Source organism: Meleagris gallopavo, chromosome 7, assembly GCF_000146605.3.
Source record: "Meleagris gallopavo isolate NT-WF06-2002-E0010 breed Aviagen turkey brand Nicholas breeding stock chromosome 7, Turkey_5.1, whole genome shotgun sequence".
In the NCBI taxonomy this organism is placed as follows: Eukaryota; Metazoa; Chordata; class Aves; order Galliformes; family Phasianidae; genus Meleagris; species Meleagris gallopavo.
The window spans coordinates 4,575,628-4,595,421 of NC_015017.2; the positions used below are offsets into that span (position 1 = coordinate 4,575,628).

The following is a 19,794-nucleotide window of genomic DNA, read 5'->3' on the forward strand; positions in this document are numbered from 1 at the left end:
GGGCGGTGCCCGCTGCGCTCCGCCTCCCGCGCGGCCCGGAGCGGGAGTTTTCAGCCGCCTCGGGCGGCGGCCGAGTCGCTGGCTCGTCGTCAGCGGCGAGGAGCGAAGGAGGCGATCCTGAGTGAAAAAATGTAAATACCGTGACCGAAGCCCCGTCGCCTGTTGGAGGGCGAGCGCTTCCTCGCTGCTCTCCTCGTTCCCGGCTTGGTAGAACGCTGGGCCGCGCTCCTTGCGCCGTGGAAGCCGGCTGCGTTCGGCAGCGCGCGGTTTCCTGTGCGGCGCTGAGCGAGGGGCGCTGCGCTGTCACTGCGCGTCGTGGGACGCCGAGGTACGAAGCCGTGAGGTCAGGTAGCGAGCTCCGCAGTGACGTGTCCTTCTCTACCGGTGGAGAAAAACGGCTCCGTGTGGAGTTGTTGTCATAAATGAATGCTAACGAGTGTGTCCCTTTTGATGTTGTTTTTGGTTTTTAATGATCGGAGCTGTTTGGGTGGTCTTAAACTGAGGGATCCCCCCCGGGGCTGTGCGGTCCTGTGTGCTGCTGGAAGCTGAGACGTCCCATGTAATCCTGTTGTGCTTGGGTTTGGTGGTTTGGTTGTTTTTTTCCAGTCTATTAATAGAACCAAATGCTGAAACGCTTAAATGCTCCTCGTGAGTAACTGGGCTGCGTTTGAACTGAAAACAAAGGCTGCCTGCTGAGATGATTTCTTCTCTGGAAGAGCAGTCCCAGGTGTGCTAAATATGGATTTCTTCCCTTTTTCTTTCATGCTTCTAACCAGGACATGCCCGGTGGGACCCGTATCTCCTTTGTGGCCGTGGCTGCCAACTGCTCCATCAGCAAACGCAGGCTGTGCTATTGAGCTCTTATCTCTGTTCTCAGAAATCATTACAATCCCGTAACTTTTGGGAGAGCTGGGTAAAGTTATCCCCATGCGGCTGCCTCCTGTGGGACGCAGCTCGAAGGAGCTGCCCAAACCCAGCTCCGTGGCCCCAGCCAGCTGAGGCAGTGCCAGTCTGCCAGAGCAGCGCTTTATTTTTGTCCGGTGATAATCAGGGGCTGGCTGAGAGGAGCTGGGGCTCACAGGACAAATGGCGCTATGCTGTGGGAAACCAGGTCTGCCGCAGGTGCCCTGTAAGGGATTTTAAATCAGCCCTCATCGGCATGAAACACAGTACTTCTGTACCCTCATGAAACTCAGTTCTGGGTATTTCAGCAGATGTGTTTGCTCCCAGTTATTTTGCTTTTTGAAATGCTTATTAGAGAGGGAATAAACGTTGGAAGTTCGTTCATCCGAAATACAGCTTGGTTATGTTAATCTGAAATGCTGTTTGCGGACAGAGTAGGCCCTTGGATTTGGATGCAAAAAGAAAAGAATCTCTCCTTGGTGTCCAAGAATCTCATTATTAAGAACAGTTCAGGTATTTGGGATGACAAAAGCCGTCTTCGTTTGCAATGAGAGAAGGCTGGTATAGAGCAGCCTTTGCAAACCGTCAAACGAATGGTTGTAGAAAAGAAAAGATCACAAAAAAAAGCAGCCACAAGTTAAATCAACTCTCCTCCCAAGCAGAAATCCCCCCAGAAATTGTCTGCAGCATTGTGTAGCCAAAGTGGTGGTGATGTGAAGAGGGGAGAGAGTCAGAAAGCAAGAGGACTATAGACAAAATCGTCAGTCTACAGACTGGGGAAGGAGTACCAGTCGTGTTTCTTAATAGAGTGCTCCTGATTGCCTGCATGAAGGCACTAGTTCCAGGATTTAGACAGATACCAGTGATGGGTAGAGAAGGTTAGAGCTGCAAAATGCCACATGAAGATAGAAAAATAAGCAGAGCAGCAGTAGAAAAGCAAGGGTAGCTGCAGGATTAGGGGCTGGAAGTTATGTTTAGTGGTGAGAGAAGGCAGCAGGGTGTGGGTCGGGGCAAACTGCAATCCCAGGCTATATCCTGCCGGGTAATTAAGGCATTAGGGAGGATAAGCATAAAGGCACTTTGAACATCAGTCGCTATCCTGTGCGTGTCTGGTGCTTGTTTCTTCCCTTCCCCGGTTCCTATTTTACGTCAGCTTTTCTTTTTACAGTACTTTTTAGTCTATTAAACAGATGAAAAGCAAAACATTTGCCAGTTTCAAAATCAGAACAGCAGAAATGCAAGTAGAACACAGTGGAAAAAATCCCTGAAATAGTTCACCTGTGTCAGAAAAGTCTTCCAGAATGAAAACACAAGCTTTTCCTAAAGACCAAAGCCTACTTGTCATCCATACCCTTGCTTTTTTTTTTTTTCCCCTAGGAGATAACAGGTCTGGCTTTGGAAACGCACTTCCAATAAGGGTGGAGTGAAGTTATTTTTGCTGCTTTCTGCCAAAGTGAAATAAAGTGCATCAGTATAAAAATTGTACCACTTCTGTGGAGCCGAGCACTGCACTCTACCATGGTTTTTTGTTTGTTTGGTTGTTTTTTTTTGCAGTTCATACTTTGTAAAGTCTTTTTGATGTCATTGAGATGAGAGGGACACACCTGAAGCGTCTCACCTGGCTTCCTTGGGGCACAGCCGTTGTGTGAAGTTAGCAAGTTATTGGATGAGGGGTTAGCTGCGAGATTTTTTTCTTTGGAAGCATTTTTCTTTACTTTTTTGCTGTACTGTACCATAAAGCCTTTTGTCAGGTGGCTTGACTGGTGCTCTTTAATTTAATTTGAAGGTACTTTAATTTTTCCTTTTCTTTCCATCTTTCCCTGAAAAGAGGGGAGGAAAAAGGTCCTAGACAAACTTTGGATATTTTGCCAGTGGCATTTGTTGTGATTTAGGAAATTTCAGACTGTTCCAAAAGGGGATGGAGTCCTCAAAGGGAATGTTACATTGTGCTGAATAACTTCTACCTTTTTATAGGTGTGAAATAAGTGTATCCAGTTTAACTCCTCATTTGCTTGGGGAGCATTTGTCCCATGCATGGACATGTCCTGGGTTTCCAGAGCAGCAGTCTGTCATTCTTAAAGCACTGGGTCTCACTGCTACGTAGGACGAGAGTGAAAATCCTGATGTTTTTAGTACTGTTGTTTAGGATTAGCGTGAGGACTGCTGAATTCGGTCCCTGTGATGCTGGGTAGGCACTGTACAGAGATGAGAACCTAACAGGTGATGTATACACAGAGCACAGAAAGCTGAGTACACTTCACAGAGAGTGCTAAAGCAGAAGCAGATTTGTGGTTCTTGATTTTTGTAGTGGTCTCAGGCTTAAGGAGAAGGTATTCAGACCGGTACTTCTCAGCTCATTACGTCAGCCTTCGGTGTTTGCACCTTCAGTGTGAAGGCTGTAGTTAGAAACCTTCACATGTGGAGGTTGCTTCAGCTCCATACAGGGGCATCTTGGAAACATGGACCCTATATAGGATCTGTGTTGGAAATTACTGAGCTAGACAATTGCTGTGAAGATGAAAGAAACTGAAGACTTGAGAACAAGAGTGGAAAACTCGGAGTTTAGTTTTTAAAGCACTAGACTTGATGAGTAGTTCCTGAAGTGTTTTTTATGAGTCTACGTAATTATTAAGTCAAATGCACATTATAACAAAACCTCGCCACAGTTCTGAGGTGGAAAAGCATAGAAGTGTGTCATTATGTGTGTGTATCTGTGTACACATGCACACATACTTCAAAATGTGTCCTTCTAGTCAGAGGGCTTGTGGTCTTGTTTTTAGTGAGGCAAGGTTAGATGACAGTTTTGAATGCTGAGAGGTTATTTCGCAGAGTGATCATAGAATCCTAGAATGACCTGGGTTGAAAAGGACCACAATGCTCATCTAGTTCCAACCCCCTGCTATGTGCAGGGTTGCAAACCAGGCTGCCCAGAGCCACATCCAGCCTGGCCTTGAATGCCTCCAGGGATGGGGCATCCACAACCTCCTTGGGCAACCTGTTCCACTGCCTCACCACCCTCTGAGTGAAAAACTTCCTCCTAATATGCAACCTAAAGCTCCCCTGCCTCAGTTTAAAACCGTTCCCCTTGTCCTATCACTATCCACTCTCATAAACAGCCATTCCCCCTCCTGTTTATACATTCCCTTCAAGTATTGGAAGGCTACAATGAGGTCTCCGCAAAGCCTTCTCTTCTCCAAGCTAAACAAGCCCAGTTCCCTCAACCTATCCTTTCTGATAGGATCAGAAATGCAATGAGGTCTGAACATTACTCCCCTGAGAGGTGAATGCTTTCATTGCACGTGGAACAACTTTTGTATGAATTAAAGAAAAACTAGCATTCTTGGTTGCTTTGGAGGAGTATAATCTGTTTGTAGTCTTTAGATAATGTCCCTTTATATGATGTCTTTGATTATGTTTAAATGCTGAAAGAATGAAATACCTGACAGTGTTGTATTTGTATCATGTCATAAAAATGAGAAAATTGACACGGCCCATGTTGTTTTCAGGTTTGCTGTAAACTGCCTACAGTAGCTATAATGACACCAGCCCTCAGAGAGGCAGCAACAAAAGGTCATGGTATCCACTTGTCACCTTCTTTGTCCTCTAGAGCTATGGAGTCTGATACAACTTTGTGCATGGAAAATTCCAGAGCAGTGGAAGAGAAGATAAAAGAGGACTCCATCGCACGGATTACTTGCTCAGTCCTGGGGTTCCCCACTGCTGAGCCCAGCCTCAGGAATAATATCTTCAGTGTGCAGCATTTTGCTTCTCCACCATCCTCCAAGCACTATCAGTCTGTCTTGTTAATGAGTACGAATTCTGCGTTTAGCAGCAAAACCGGTAAGCAAATGAAATCGGGAGAGCCTGACTGCTCCAGGATGAGAAATGCATTACATAATGGCACCGACGCATCGTTTGGTCAGATCAGTCATTCAGGACCTGAGGAACAGGTCAAAGGGGAAGCTTTTTCTGAGACCACATCTCCGAATTTGGCAGAAACGCAAAGACTTTCGGATTCAAATGTAACTGAATCCGGCAGCACAGAAGAAATGAGGCTCTTAAATGATAAATGGTACAAGAAGAATGGTTTTTTGGGTAGGGCTTTGGGAGTCTGCGCTGAAACAATAAAAGGGGATTTATTACACCAAATTCTTCACGGGCCTTCAGAAGGGATTTTGAGCTGCACCCGGGAGGAGGTGTATGCTCGCTTACTCCAGTGTGTCACTAAGCAACAAATGGAGATCAGCCGCGCCAAAAGAACTCAGAAACGTTTACAAATGCTCCTGGCAAAGCATGTTATCAAACACTGTGATCAGCAGCTGAAGTGCTTTGTAAAACACCAGCTTCAAAGAATGAAGGTTTTACACAAGCCAGCCAGGTTTTCGAGCAGTAGCTCCCTCAGGTGTGCGGAAGGTTGGCCAGAAAACACTGCAGCTACTTTGGGAAGTAGTTCGAGTGCGGATGTACAGAATGGAGTTTGTGTTGCACCGGGGGAAATCCGGGGGTTTGCGCTTTCTGCTGGAGGGCTGCTGTCTCGTGTGGAAAAGGATCTGGACTCCGACGCAACGTGTAGCAGCTCAGATGAAGACTATGATGAACAGACTGTAAGAACAGCTGTGGAAGCGTAAGTGTTAAATTCCTGCTTAGACTCATGTGCTTCATGCTTATAAATCAAGCTGGAGGGGTGTAGACCTGCGAATTCCTTCTTGTCTAAGTAACCTCGCTCTGTAGGTAGTCCTTCTGAAATCAGCAGGACTGCCTATGTGAGCTAGGTTTGGCAGGATCCACACAGAAAGTAAGAACTTGTAACTGTACAGGGCTTAAGCAGCACTTACGTTACTGCACCGCAGAGAGCAAGATGTTGTACTGTGCTGAATCAAGCGTGCATCACGTTAACGCTGCTAATTATTCAATACTTGGATTATGCTGTAAATCACAACAGATAGTGATAGCAGCGCAGTAAATGATACTTGTGGCTAGTATCAAACTAAATTATGGAGAGACAGTCAATGTTATAATCTTGAAATCCATTATTAGGTGATTAAGTATAATCATCAATGCAGATGTCAAGCCGTATTTGAGGGATGTATATTGAAAAAGTCTTCTACTTTGAACTATAATTTTTAAATGTTGATTTAATTAATGAGTTGTTCTTAGTTGTTTTGAAGTTTGAAGGATTGTTTTTGTTGTTTCTGGTATCTTTTTCAAGAAGCACCAGAGCGAAGCTAATATAATTAGCTAATACTGCAGTTCTGTGTGTCTCTTACATTGTCAGAGAACCTGTCAATACAAATTATCATCGCTTTGGGAATCGGCCGTGGTTAAGACAAGCGGGCTGTAAAATTGTTCCAGGAATGGTGATGGAAATACAGCCTCTTATTTTGTTATTTCTTATTTGACTATGCTGTCGACATAGTATCTCCTGTTGAGAAATTGTAGAAAGCATTGAAAACACAGCTTCTTTCCCTTCTGGGCAGGTGAAGAGGAAGGGGAGCACCTCTGAAGGTCTGTAAAGATGACTTTATGGCAGCAGCATCTCTAGTGCTTGAAGTCAGGACCGGTTTTGTTTCTCATCTCCTAATACAGTCCCTGTTTTCAGGGACTTTCTGAAAAGCACCGAATGACACTAGTATTGATGGAAAAATAAATATTAAAAAAAAAACAAACAAACACAAATTGTAGTCTGTTTCTTCAACAGCACATTGTTCAGAAGAAGTCAAGGAAGCTTCATCTTCCATTGAAACAGCTGTGCCATGTTATGTGTTTACAGCTTCTGTTACGAAAGCTTGAACGTGGTTCTATCAAATCACTGCTGCAGTTTGTTAAACTCTGTAGAGCTGGAAAACAGGAGAAGAGTTTTTCATTTTCTTTTGCATATTGTCAGAATGGTAAACACCATTCTGAGACCAGCCCAGAGCATAATGTGTTGCCAGCTGAGTTCATCAACTCAAATATTTTAGTCTGCAAAAATACTCTTCTCCTTTTGAAATATTCTAAAGAAAAACGAGCATCTCTAGCTCTTAACAGTGGTGGACATTTAACATTCCTCTCCTGGCCGATACGTTTGAACTTCTGAATAATGCCTTTCCCTCCAGGATTCTTATCTTGTGATTACATGAACTGAGTGGGGCAAACTAATGTGAAATTCTGATTCTCAGAGGGTAGCTGATAATCTAAAACTTGGATTGGAGTTCAGTATGAGGGTTATCTCTTTTCCTCTTGCAAGGGACAGTCCAGTTTCTCATACTGCCAGTTCTTCAGCTTTATTTTTTCTTGTAGCCTTCAAGTTACTGAAGTTATCTTTCCACATAGGGGTTATTCAGTTTGTTTTGTTGTGCTGACCAAAAAGTCCACTGAGGATTATTAAGGACACAGCACCACCTTTGGCTTGGGAAATCCCCATGCTGCCTGGAAGGCGAGGGAGTATTTTAGAGAAACTTAGCTCTGTGTTGCCCCATTGCAAGACTGTTACCTTGGCTGCGCTAGAAGGCAGGAGACCTGGTAGATGTCTGTAGGCTTATTCAGTGCAAACTCCTTTTTTTTTTTTCCCCCCTTCTTTTTTATGTTATGGTTAAAAGCAGTCAAGCAGCAGGGATGACTTGCTGGTAGTGTGTTAGCAGAGGCTTTGCTGCCTTGTCAGCATGAAAGTCGCTGTGTTTGAACTGTGCTGCTGGACCAGCAAGTGCAGAGTTAAAGCACCACCTAATTTAAGCTGGAGACTTTTGTCTGTGTGCATAGGTTGAGCCAGTGCCTGAAGTAACACTGCACTGGGGGTGGGCTGTCTCTTATTTGAATTTATCATTATCTTACGCTTGGGATGGCTTTCTTCATTCTCCACCTTTCCAAAGATTTGTCTTATTGGCTAAAAGACTGCACTTCCTTTGAGTGGCAAAGGTCAGTCAGTTGTTCAGCTGTGCAGCTGCTGAGATCTGCTTTTATTTCTGCATTACCACTTTAAGATTCTTTCGATTGCCTTTCAGCCGGACAAGAAAACAAAACAAAGTTAGCTTCCATTTTTATTTCTGCTAAGTGGATTTATGTTGCTTTTCTCTCCCAGGGAATTGGTTTCCAGAAATAATGTGATTGTATGGTGAGAGAATGCTCATTTCCTCGCTTCGGACTGTCACTGTTGTGGAAACACTCCTCTTCTCATAATATTCTAGATGTTAAAAGGTTCTATTAATGCACTGGGAGTGGGGAAAATCTTTGGGTTCTACCTGTATCACAAAATATGGATTGCATTTAACTCGAGGAAATAAATGTGCAAGTAGCTGGCCACAGTTGCATCCTTTGTAGCTTGCTACATCAACCCAGTGTGCAAGGGGGGAGGAGCTTCCCATTCATAGGTTTACCTGAGCCCAGCCTGCTTCCATTACAGGAGGGGGAAGATCTGATTCTAGCCTCAGTTTTTCACAGTAAGAAAAAAATCTGGAGCTACTTTTAGCTCTTTGAACCTGTTCATTCCCATTATCCTGGAAAGAGTTTTGCCCAACGAGTGTTGACATAAGCTCTTCTGAGCTGTATCTCAATGCTCTGTGACTCAGGTCAGATTCTCTTTATCCATCTATTTCAATACCCATGTTGTTCAGTTGCAAATAGCCGTTACAAGATATTTACACCATTGTTCATCCCCTGTGCGTTACACAGGTGCTGTCCTCAGACGAGGGATCTCTGGTGTGCTCATGAGCAGAGAGTTGTTTTAGTTGGCAAGTCACTGTGCTCTGACTTCTAGAGTAATCGGAAAGCCCTGGCCCATTTCTCAATCAAAACACATTCGTTCTTTGAGTATTTGTCAAGGAGAAGCGTGAAGGAACGGTTGGCTCATCGCAGGAGTTCTGACATCTTGCTTCTGGTGTACAGCTCAGCGATGTCTTCAGCTCATCGCAGCTTTTGTGAAAGGTTTCTTTGGCAGTGCAGCAAACTTTCATAAGCGTTCTGTAGTATTTTCTTGTACCATTCCTTCCTTTGGGTGTGAGAAGTCCCTCGAGATGCTATGTTGAGGATATGGTGGTACTTCTTTCTGCTTTAATAAAGACGGAACTCAGGTGCCAGTCACTGTCTGTGTCAGGTATGATAACCAAAGTGGATGCAGGACCCAGTGAGACATCACAGAGCAGGGTGTAAGCAGTTCCCTTGGGAATTCACAGCCCACATCCACCACTTGAAATGCAGTGCAGACAATACTGCGTTCCAGTTGGAACTGCTTGGTCTTCCTTTGAGGTTCATGAAAATGAAAGATTACCTGTAGAAATGATGTCAAATAAGATGACTTTGGGGAGGATGTCAACTTCAAGTATTTTCAACAGCACACCTCTGCTCAGGGAGCTATGTAACATCTCTTTCTGGGGCAGCCTTGCATCCTTATTCTTGTATATCCTGTTACTGATGTGCCTAGAGGTTCTGACTGTTCACAACATACCACGAAACAGCCAGATGTGGTTATTTGGGAAACCTTTACACTTTCACAGTGCTGATTGATTGTTGTTTTTTTTTCTTTCCTAATGCACTGAGTGATCTTCAAAAATCAAAAGATCTATCACTGGCGTTCTTTAAAGGCACAGCTGCTCACTCCATCAAATAGCAACGTCTGTACCTAATTGATTAGAGAGAAAAGCTTCTTACAACAGACTTTTCTGCAAAACAAGTTGCTGTCTGCCTACTTGTGAGAAGTCCTGGGCCCTGTTTCTCCAATCCTCCTTCCCCCATCTGAACGAAACCCTTTTGCATCACTTGGTGGGATTTTTTCCTTCAGCAATATTTTCATGCTTTTCCTCTGAATTTTGAAAGACATGTTTTACTGATTATCTTCCAGCAACCTCATGCCTGACGAAGTAGCACTGTTTTTCCATGCCCATGGGCTTTATTGTGCCTGGAATCTTTTATAATGAATGTGAAGAGATATAAAGGGAAAAAGAAAGAAGCAAAACGAAGACTTAGTCTTTTTTTTCTCCCTTAGATTTCTAGTTGGGAAGAGAAAGATTGGAAATCTGCTTTTAGTATAAATACTTGGCAGGGAGGGGAGCAATAAGGCGGAGAGAATAGAGGAAGGAAGAAAATATTATGACTAGTATCTGCAGTTTGGATCTGTTTGTTCTAGATTATTTTCTAGTTTTCCTAGCAGTTTCTCTCATGGCTAATTGAGCAATGTCAGTGCAGTTCTGCAGGCCTCGCAACAGAAGGCACTGCTTGGGGGCTGGAGCTTTTTGCCCATCTTTCATCCACGTTATGAGGAGAAGCTGTTTGTTTTTGCAAGAAGTCCTAATTTTCCACTCTGAGCTGTAATTTCATTTCAAAGCTGATAAGAGAACCAAATTCAGGTTTTGGGAAGGGGAGGAAGAGAGTCTGCCAGCAGTGCGGTTCTCCATTTCTCTTAAGCACAAAACCCTAACTGTTTCTAGTTTTTTAAGACTTGTTCGTTATATGAGTGAGGGAAATGTCTTATTTGCATAAAAGATTAGTGTGACAACCTTTGGAGACGTGTGGATTCATAGGTGCTGATTTTGACAAGTTTTAGGCATTGCTTTTTCATGAATTCCATTCCCTGGATTCTTGGCTCCCGTCACTACATGTGGGAGGAGAATTGTGTGCAGGGAATCATACAAAAGCTTGCTCTACGTTACCTTCTGTCTTCATTCGAGGGATGCGTGTGCTATTTCAGAATATATTCGACCTCACTTGCTGGGACTTCTGGAAGGGAGATTGACAATTTCTTTAGGTTCACAGTGCATGTACTGTTTTCTCTGTAGATATCTGATATACAGCAACAAGGACTTGGTTTTGAGCAAGACTTCCTTTTTGCAATACCAGAGCAATGCTCTTGTGAATGAGGATCCTGATTTCTAACCTGTAATTACATCAGTATTTCTGCAGCTGCTGAAAGCCAACTGGAAGGTTGTGAGGAAAGGCAGCAAGTTGGACAAGTTGCAACGTGCGAGAGAGCCTCAGAGCTGGGAATGGCAAAGCTTTTGAATTAAATAAGTGTTGAATGCATATGAAATAAAAACTTCTTCCGAATGACAGTTTAATGCACAGTCAACATAGCATAGTAGAATAGAGACTCTAATAATTAGACACATGTATATACATGATAAGCTCACACACTTAATGACACGGTAGATGCTGAAACACTTGGTACCTGATGAGATCTGCTATTTAAGCTGGGTTTTACAGCCAGCTTTTATCCTTCTGCTAAGCTGTGAAATGTGTTTGTTTTCATGGAAAGATTTGTTTACAATCAACAAGCAAGTGTGTGTGTAACATCTTGCAAAGTGAGGGCGTTATGATTGCATTTTGCAGATAACATTGATTCCTTAAGAATCTACTTCAAAGGGACGCATCCGGATCCCTTGAAAGTCTGCATGCAAGGGCCTTGAGACAGGAAATCATTTAAGTGCTTTCCTTTTCACATGAAATAAAAAGTGTGCTTAAAGGCTTCCCAAAATAGGAATGCTCTCCTGTAATGGGCTTTCATTCATACTGCTAAATATGGGTGAGGAATGTAACTTAAGATATCAGATTTAAACATACTGACCTGTCTTCTTTTTTTTTTTCTTTTTTAATTAGAACTGAAATAGCTGTGAATTATTTTCAACCAAACATTTTACCTAGCTGCTGTGGGCAAGAGAGTTTTGTGCTACAAATTAAAATTAATATATTTCCAATTAACAAACTTCTAATTATTGCATCTGGTGTTGAAAGAAGTATAAACACAAGCTCCTCCTCCTCCTCTCAGCCAGGGGGTGGGCAGGGTAACAATGGAATTCAGCAGAACTCCATGCCAGGCTTCTACCAAACACCCAAACCAGGAAGGCTGTCCTGTTCAACCACACATTTATGGCTGTTGGCCCCTTGTCCCTGCAGTCCCTGGTACTGCATGCACTTACAAACCAGAGTAGGTGCTATGGGCACGCAGCCCCTGCCTACCTCTTCCTGAGAGTGTAGGTGCAAGTCTGGGGCCCAGCTTCAGGGGTGGCAGGGCAGCACTGATAACGCTGCTTGGGTGCTGTAATGTTCCACTGTATACATATCTTTAAAGGCTTATATTGTAAGCTCTGTCTTACTTTATGCTGGTCGTGGGATGCAAACATAGCGTTGCTTTCTTGAGCTCTCTTTTCAAGGGCAGTTGTGTAATGCTTACAGGGGATTTCTAGGCTTGTGTTCCCAGTGTTTTGTTGTTAGTCTATTGATGTGCCATTTCAAAGGCAAGAAAACCTGTTTCCAGGCAGCCCTGATGTTCCTGAGCTGGTTTGTTTTTCTTTTTCTTTTTCTTTTTCTTTTTCTTTTTTATTTCCTTTGCATGTTAGCACTGCCTGCTGCTCTGCTTCGTGCTGCTTTGAGTGAAATTATGTGAAGGAAGCTGGAGTGCCTGGGCAGCTGATGGAAACTGACAAACTCATTTTAAAATGTTTTGAGCAAGTAACATTTGCAGGTTTGCATTCTGCAGGGGTTTTTATTATTGTTAAAAGGTGAAAGGGTGCTGATTGTTTTCCTTTTGCAGGTTTTTACTTTTTGAGCAGTTATTATTCTAACTGACTGCGCCTCCACCAGCCAGGTTGGCCTTTTATCATTAACATCTGTTAAGGATGACGTAAACAGAACTGAAGAGGAAAAACACCTACCAGAACTGCTATGAACTGCTGGAGCTCAGTCCCCTAACAGACAGCAGTGCTTTACCAAGCTGAATTTATTGCCTTTGCTGAGCCCTAGATGAACAATTCAGTGCAAGTGTAAGAACTGTATTGTCTCTATTATAAGACCTACAGTAATGATTGGGTGCAGGAGCCCCGTAGCTGCCAAATACTGGCTGTGGCATCTCCTCAGATCGGAAAATGTAATTTCTCAGATAGGGGAGCATACAGAGCTTCAGCATTAAATTCTTATTAAATGTTTTCTACTGTATCCAGTTATCTTCAGTTATCTTCTACAGCTGATTGTGACCGATAACCTTAGGAATTATTGCTTGAAATCCTCAGGCCTGATGACTCATCTGACTTCACCTAGATGAAGGTTTCCAGTTAGGGAAGGCAAGATAGGTGTTAGGAATTAGTATCAACACATGTCACTGGATGCAGTTCTGAAAGTATTAAATGGCAACAGCATGTCAGGGATGGTGGGACCAGGTGTGGGTGCCAGGCGTTATGATAAGCAGTTGCTGATGATGTCTGTAGATGACAGGGAGGGCTGTCACCCATCTGCTCTGAAGCCGTATAGTGTTTCAGGGGAAAATCTCTGCCAGGTAAAACTCCTGGTAAACACCAAAGAAGATAACGAGCCTGAATGACCCGATAGCAGGCGTTTGCAGAGATTTTGGTGTAACTCTTGAGTACCAGAGAGCTTCCTAAATGACTTTCTGGCCTGGTTTGGTGCCAGCTCTCACAAAACAGTTGGGTATTGCTCTCCACACTCAGTCTGCAGTGACTGCTCCTGTGCGATCTGAGCAGAGGCTTACTTGGCACTGCTTGGCTGTGATACCAGAGGATTCTATTTGTTGCCATTTGTTTGAGTCTTGTTTACACTCTGGAATGCGTGGAAGAGATGTTGTTCATGAAGCAGCACTTGCTGCTTTTTCGGTTATGTGGTTATTATGGGTTTAACAGTGAACTGGTCGAGGGGAGTTAATACTTCAACAGCAACTGAAGTTAGTTCTCTCTGAAAATAAACATGAAGTAGGTGTGCTGGAAGAATTAGACCTTGAGAAAGCTGTGCAGGTCATTTCATAGTTGGACGTGCAGAGCACCAGAGTGCTGCTGAGCTCTGGTCAGACAGTACCATGTGGGGAACCTGAAATGTTTGGGGGTTTTGTACAGTTGAGTGAGCTGTCCCAGGAGAGTCAGGAGATGTATGATAATTTCCAGTGTGTGTTGTGTCTCATGAATTTGATCACGAGTCACACGATGTCTGGATAGGATTTAAGGATCAGGAGAATACTTTGATGGTTTGTTTTTCAATTTCCAGACTTGAGTCTTTCATTAAAGCGATGAACTTCTACCGTTGTTTTCATTGACTCCCTTCAAGGAAGGTGATGAGCTGTTTATCCTGAGGATAATTAATCTGTAGTTGATGAGCTGATCCTTTCTCCCGTATATGTCAGTGTCACATGATTGGCAGTGAGTGGTAGCACAGGAGTTGCCACTGAGAGGAGAAGGTGAAGCAGCAGGCATGGCTGCAGTCAGGATCATCGCATTGCTCTCGGACTAAATCACCTGCAAACTTGATACCAGAACAACGTGGGAATAAATTGAAGGGGGCATGGCATGATAGAAAGCACAGATGGAAATGCAAGTGTCAGGAGCAGCTGCCATTCTTATGTTTAATGAAGAATTTTTGAGTTGGAGTTACTCCCACTCACACAATGTGAATGCCTTGCTCCCCATCTTGTCCTTGTCGAAGAACGTTGTAACTTGAAAATTTTGATTTTCTTTGGAACAAAGCTTTAGGAAGGAGACTGTGCTGCGGGTTGGCAAGTTCTGGAGTCATGGTGTGGGTCTGCTGCAAGCATCCTCCTTTCCTGTTCGGTAGGAAGCATCCTGTCATTGTCCCTGCAGGCATGTCACGGTAGGGGCACGTTACATGTTCTCACTCAAAAGCATGAGGCTAGGAGGCTCCATTTCATGTTAACTCTCAGGATGTAACATACATGTGGAGAATCTTGCCTTGCAGTCAGCTGTTTGCTCTGAAGTACTGGCTTTTCAGTAGTGACCATATCTATTCAATTGGCTTTACTGGGAACTTAACTATCAATCCCGGATTCTATGGGTTTTTGTGTATTTAAGATATCCTATGTTACCTTTCATTAGTTATGAGCTGTTACTCAGGCTCCTTCTTTCGTTTGCTTATAAAAATAAAACACATCTAAGAGATTTAAATTCCTCCCCTTCATCTTCCTTATAAACAACCAAAAAAACCCCAAAACCATGCGATACCCAAACAGCAGTGTGTGCCCAGCACAGCAGTGTTGTTCTGGCTATGTCCCCTTTGCATTCAGTTAGGTTGCCCAGGTTTGTTCTTTGGGACAGACAGATCTTCACTGCTGGAAAACGGATCTCGCCTTCATCTTTATGGAGGCTCTGGTAGAACAAAACACTTCTCAAAGTTCTGTTGCTTTTCTGCAGTGTTTGTCTGCTTCTGCAGTGTTTGTCTGCTTATGCAAACACATCATCTGTTCTTGTCTCTCATTTTTCTTTTTTGGGAGAAAGGGAGGAGTGTTGAGGTTTGTAAGGAGCTGAGAGGAAGGATTCATAGCCTGGAGAATTCCTCCATATATTCTGTCTATAGATCACAACTAACAACTTTTTTCAGTTCTACTGATAGTGTTGCTTAGTGCTCATCAGCCTGTTCAATCTTACTGGGCTGGTGCAACTAACAACTTCAGAGTTACATTTTTTATCATAGTTTGTCTTTCTGCATTTGTGCCTGTTCTCTCTGTGATTTGTTTGTTCTACTGCGTGTCTTCTTTTGTTGCAAGTTGTGCAGGATTGACCTCCTGCAGTTCAACCAAAACAGCAGAAATGCCAGCCACAGATGATGCCTCTGATTCAATTCCAGCGTGTTTTTCTAGGGAAATTCACATGAGATGCTTTATTTCTGCAAAATGAGTATTACCCTGTTTCTTCCTATTCTGGTAGCCCTGAAGGAATGCAGATCACCTCCAGATCTAGAGTCATCCCAAGAGTAGACTTATATGCAGATAAATATTTCACAGTACTATGGCACTGACCTTAGAAGCTTTTGGAAATGTGATGCATGTATTGAACTGCTGGCAGAATTCGGAATTCCTGTGAGGGATGTATGATGTCAAAGGCATGCAAACCAAGTTGAGATGCTCTGCATGCAGGAAATGGGACAGCCCCTTTTTTCTTGTCTCAATCCCAGCTGTTCTACTGTAGCTCCTGCCTGACTTCCTCCTTCACTAAAAGTCTTGTGATGTTTGTAACCTTTGTGGGCTTGTTTTCCTTCTCTGTGTCTGCAGAATTAATGAGTTCACTGGTACCATCTTAAAACAGCTTTCTCTATTCACTAAATCTACGGAGTGAAAGAAAGAAGGACGCTAGAGTGCTTCATTATCGTAGTGTGTGAAAAGCATTTAGTAATCTCCTCCTGTTCATAAAAAGATCATAGAAGCACAGAAGGCCTTAGAGTTGGAAGAGACCTTTACAGGTCATCTAGTCCAACTCCCCAACAGGGAGAGTCCAACTGTCAATGAACAGGGACAACACTGCTAGATCAGGTTGCCCAGAGCCTGATCCAGCCTCGCCTTGAAAGTCTCCAGACCTTGTCTTCTCTGTGCTGAACAGCCCCAGCTCTCAGCCTGTCCTTGTAGGAGAGGTGTTCCATCCTTGGAATGGACGCTCCTTCCAGGAGGATCTGCTCCATGATCTTTCCTGGCACAGAGGTGAGGCTGACAGGTCAATAGTTCCCAGAGTCATCCTTTTTACCCTTCTTAAAAATGCATGCGATGTTGCCTTTTTTCCGTTCACCAATGCCCCACAAGTACTTGTTGCCTCATTTATTTACTGAGTGAATGTTGGGCTGTACCTTACAACATGATAGGAATTAGAGACTTATCAATTAAATTTGTTTTCAATTGTTTGTCGCTTGGGTTGCCATAATATTTTGCACTGACACTGGGCATGAGGTGGCAGAGGTGCAGGCAGGGAAGAGAGGCTGAAATCACTTCCTTTGGTGTGAGTCTGGTCTGGGAACGTCTGTGCTTAGTTTGGTGGGAAGCCGTCCTTCCAGAGGAGCCTAAGGACATTGTTATTACAGAGCAATTAAGCTAGCAGAGTTTTAATTACATACCACTTTTACTTTAAGGCCTGAAGAAATACGTAGTATGTTAGAAAGCAGGAAGAACGTTTACATAATGTATTTAACAGCACATGCAGTTAATTCAAGATACAATATTGTGCTTGAGAAAAAAACCCTATGTAAACACATATTTGAAAAATAACTTGTGATGCAACTCTGGAGAGGATTTTTTTAATAATGTACAGAGACGATTTCTTCATCTTCAGGTTGGAAGAATGGTTCTTCTGTTGTGGGCTGGCTATCTGAGTGTGGATTCCCATACACTCCGATCTCACACAGTGTTTGTGACATATGGCCACCTGCAGTCCTTCTCATTCCTTTTTGTTTCCCAGCTGTGTGGGCAGGTGTTGGGGTTTTTTGCTTCTCATCTGTACCCCTCTCTGTGGTCTGTTTTACAATTTACCCTTCACCAGAGACTGTTCCATCCAGCATCAATGTGATCTACATTCGTGCACCTGGTTTTATGTATTGTCCTGCTTTTGTGGAGTTATTTTTTGATTAAGATGTGGGCACAAATTGAAAAAAAATTCATAGTAAAAGGTGGAAAATGATGTATTTTAAATGTAATCTACCAGAGGCGGTATCTACTATTCCTACTTACAATAGCTGAAGGAGACTGAACACTCAGAGATTTTGAGTAACGTTTTGTAACCTTTTCCGTGAAAATGTTAGAATTCATCGTTGAGATAGTCAGCACACAGTTCTGCATGAAGCTGTGCAGTGCTCCTGGAAGAATTTGCTTCTAGATTCTGGTGTCTGTCTTTTCTTGTTTCTTTTGTGATACTTCCATGTTCTTTATTGGTAGGGGAACAAGGGTTCACATAGTCAGCCTCTGTAAAACTTGCCATGTAGTGTCATGCCGCTCGGTTCAGATCAAGCAGTTCATCCCAATAATTTGTTGGATTTAAAGCACTTCTTTTCCAGTAGGAGTTTTTTCACAGTTATTTAGTTCTGCCAGACTGTTTGGCAACTTTGACGGGGAAAAAACACCAGCCATTTTCTTGAAATAGTTGTCTCTGGTTGAATTTACCTGACCATTCAAATGATGTATTGAGTGGCACCATCACACCATTCATTTATTTAATATGTAGTTTGAGTAAAGTTTTCTGGAAGCAGGGATGAGTTTAGTCAGTCCTCTGTTCCAACACCCACCTCTTTGTTAACAGCAGTAACAGTTTTGATCTGTAGCTGTACTACATTTACCCAGTTCTGTTTATCAAGTAACCTGAATAAAATAAACTAAGTCTTGTTTTTGGTGCAGTAACTGGAAACCTGGCTGGTCACTGCTGGGTGATGTCTTACTAGATTACAATTGTTAGCAAACGATATTCCTGGAAGCTTGTGGGAGGAACAGCAGACAAATTTGAGTTCTGGCTGGTGGGGTACTGGAATTCTGTACAGGTCTGCAAACTGTATTAACCTGATATAATTCAGTAGTTTTGGAAGGTTTGGGTTTATAATGTGTTAACAGGAAAGTAGCCTAGCCTGGGAATGGTCTGTGAACATTGTACTGGTTTGAGCAAGTTTCTGCAGTTACAGAAATCAGCTGATGTGAAACTGGATGGGTATAACCAGGTATCTTCTGAAAGCAACTGAGACGCTTGCACCATGAAGCAGAGCAGCTGTCAAAAATGTTCTTGTGCAAATGTGGTTATCTTTATTTTTGGACTAACCAGCATTTTGTCTTCACAGCAGCTATACTTCTGAATGGAAGTGGCTTGCAGACAGAGCTAGAATTGGCAGCCGTTGGACATGGCTTCAAGCCCAGATTTCAGAACTAGAATACAAAATCCAACAACTAACTGACCTTCACAGGCAGATACGTGCCACCAAGGTATTGTCTGTTAGCTCATAAATGGGCTTTTTGATATATATTTTTTTAATAGTGTTTCTTGTAATGTTTATTTCTTTGATTCCTCATTGTTGTTGTTTGTTTTGCCCTGGAGTTCTTGTGTATAAGCAGACTATTGCACACAGAGGTTAATAGGAAAGACATCAAGAGGTAAAAAGTGTTGTACCCTAGAGGCATCAGTACAGGACTGAGAGTCAGGGACTCTTACCTTCCTACCTAGTAGTTGGGGACTTTGTTAGTGACTTTCAAGGGCCTGGAACAAGCCATGTCACTTATCACACTATTTTTTTCCGCTGTGGAAGAAGTAAGATTTGTTTTTTGGGAGGGGTGTTTGGCCATTCATTTTTGCATCGTGGGCGTCTGGGGGCTTTTTCTGTTATTTACAGTGCATGCTTATTCTAAGGATTAAGTTAGTTAATGTTTGTACAGCACTTTGAACAGGTCAAGGATTAATTACTACTAAAATTCCAACGTGTATAACTCATGTGCTAGCTTTTGTAAATCAAACTGGCTAGACAGTGGTAAAGTCACGTTCCTGAAACATTAATAATCTGTCTATCTATTAATGTAATGGCTTGTCCAGGTCAGTCTCACGCACAAGAAGCCAAAACTTGTGATAATTCTGGTGGTATGATAGTAACAGGTTTTAGAGTAGGGCTTTTGGACTCATCATTAATGAGCCACTTAAGAGTTGTGTGATCTATGTTGTGGTCAGATAAGCACACATAGAGAGGAGCCAGGAGATGCTTTAGGTTTTATGTGCCTGAACATGAGATTTGGAGGGAGGAAAGGAAGAAAAAGGAAGGAAATCATGATAGAGAGCATTTCCTTCTGATCACATAAAGAATTATTATTTGCTCTTTTGTAGCTCTCAAAACCCATCTTCACATATCCAACTTTGTTTACACAGTCAAATTTTTCCTTAAGAATGAAAATATTTGAAGAACCTCTATTTCAGGGTCTTTCCTGCCTTTCTGCCCCTAGAGGTAAAAGGAGATTTTGTACTTTGCTTAATGGTGAGAATGTCCATATTGTAATAATGTCCAGAATACCAAATACTCACACTCCAATATGCCCAAAATCAGACTTTAAGATGGCATAGGTCCCACGGGCTGCAGAACAGTGAGAAATAAATAACAGAGAAATAAGAGAGCATTCTTTCAGTCATGCATTTTCTTCGCATTAGGTGGCATGTTGGCTCAGAGCCTAGTCTTCTTCCTGCTGGAGATCTT

General features: G+C 42.9%; 1 protein-coding gene across 8 annotated transcripts in view; it reads left to right on the forward strand.

The window, feature by feature from the left end:
* The first annotated feature begins 52 nt into the window (after positions 1-52).
* Positions 53-19,794, forward strand: part of KANSL1L (KAT8 regulatory NSL complex subunit 1 like) — a 57,334-nt gene continuing 37,592 nt past the window's right edge. For 3 of the 8 annotated variants that reach the window (XR_794068.3, XM_010713316.3, XM_010713321.3), the window contains exons 1-3: positions 55-727; positions 4,410-5,527; positions 18,403-18,544. Coding sequence is in view for 7 of the 8 variants with exons in the window: in XM_010713316.3 (XP_010711618.1) it covers positions 698-727; positions 4,410-5,527; positions 18,403-18,544 (1,290 nt within the window). In the remaining variant the exon portion in view is untranslated. Of the gene's footprint in view, positions 728-4,409; positions 5,528-18,402; positions 18,545-19,794 lie in introns of all 8 variants that reach the window. The other 5 variants (XM_010713317.3, XM_010713318.3, XM_010713320.3 and 2 more) reach the window with 4 other exon arrangements.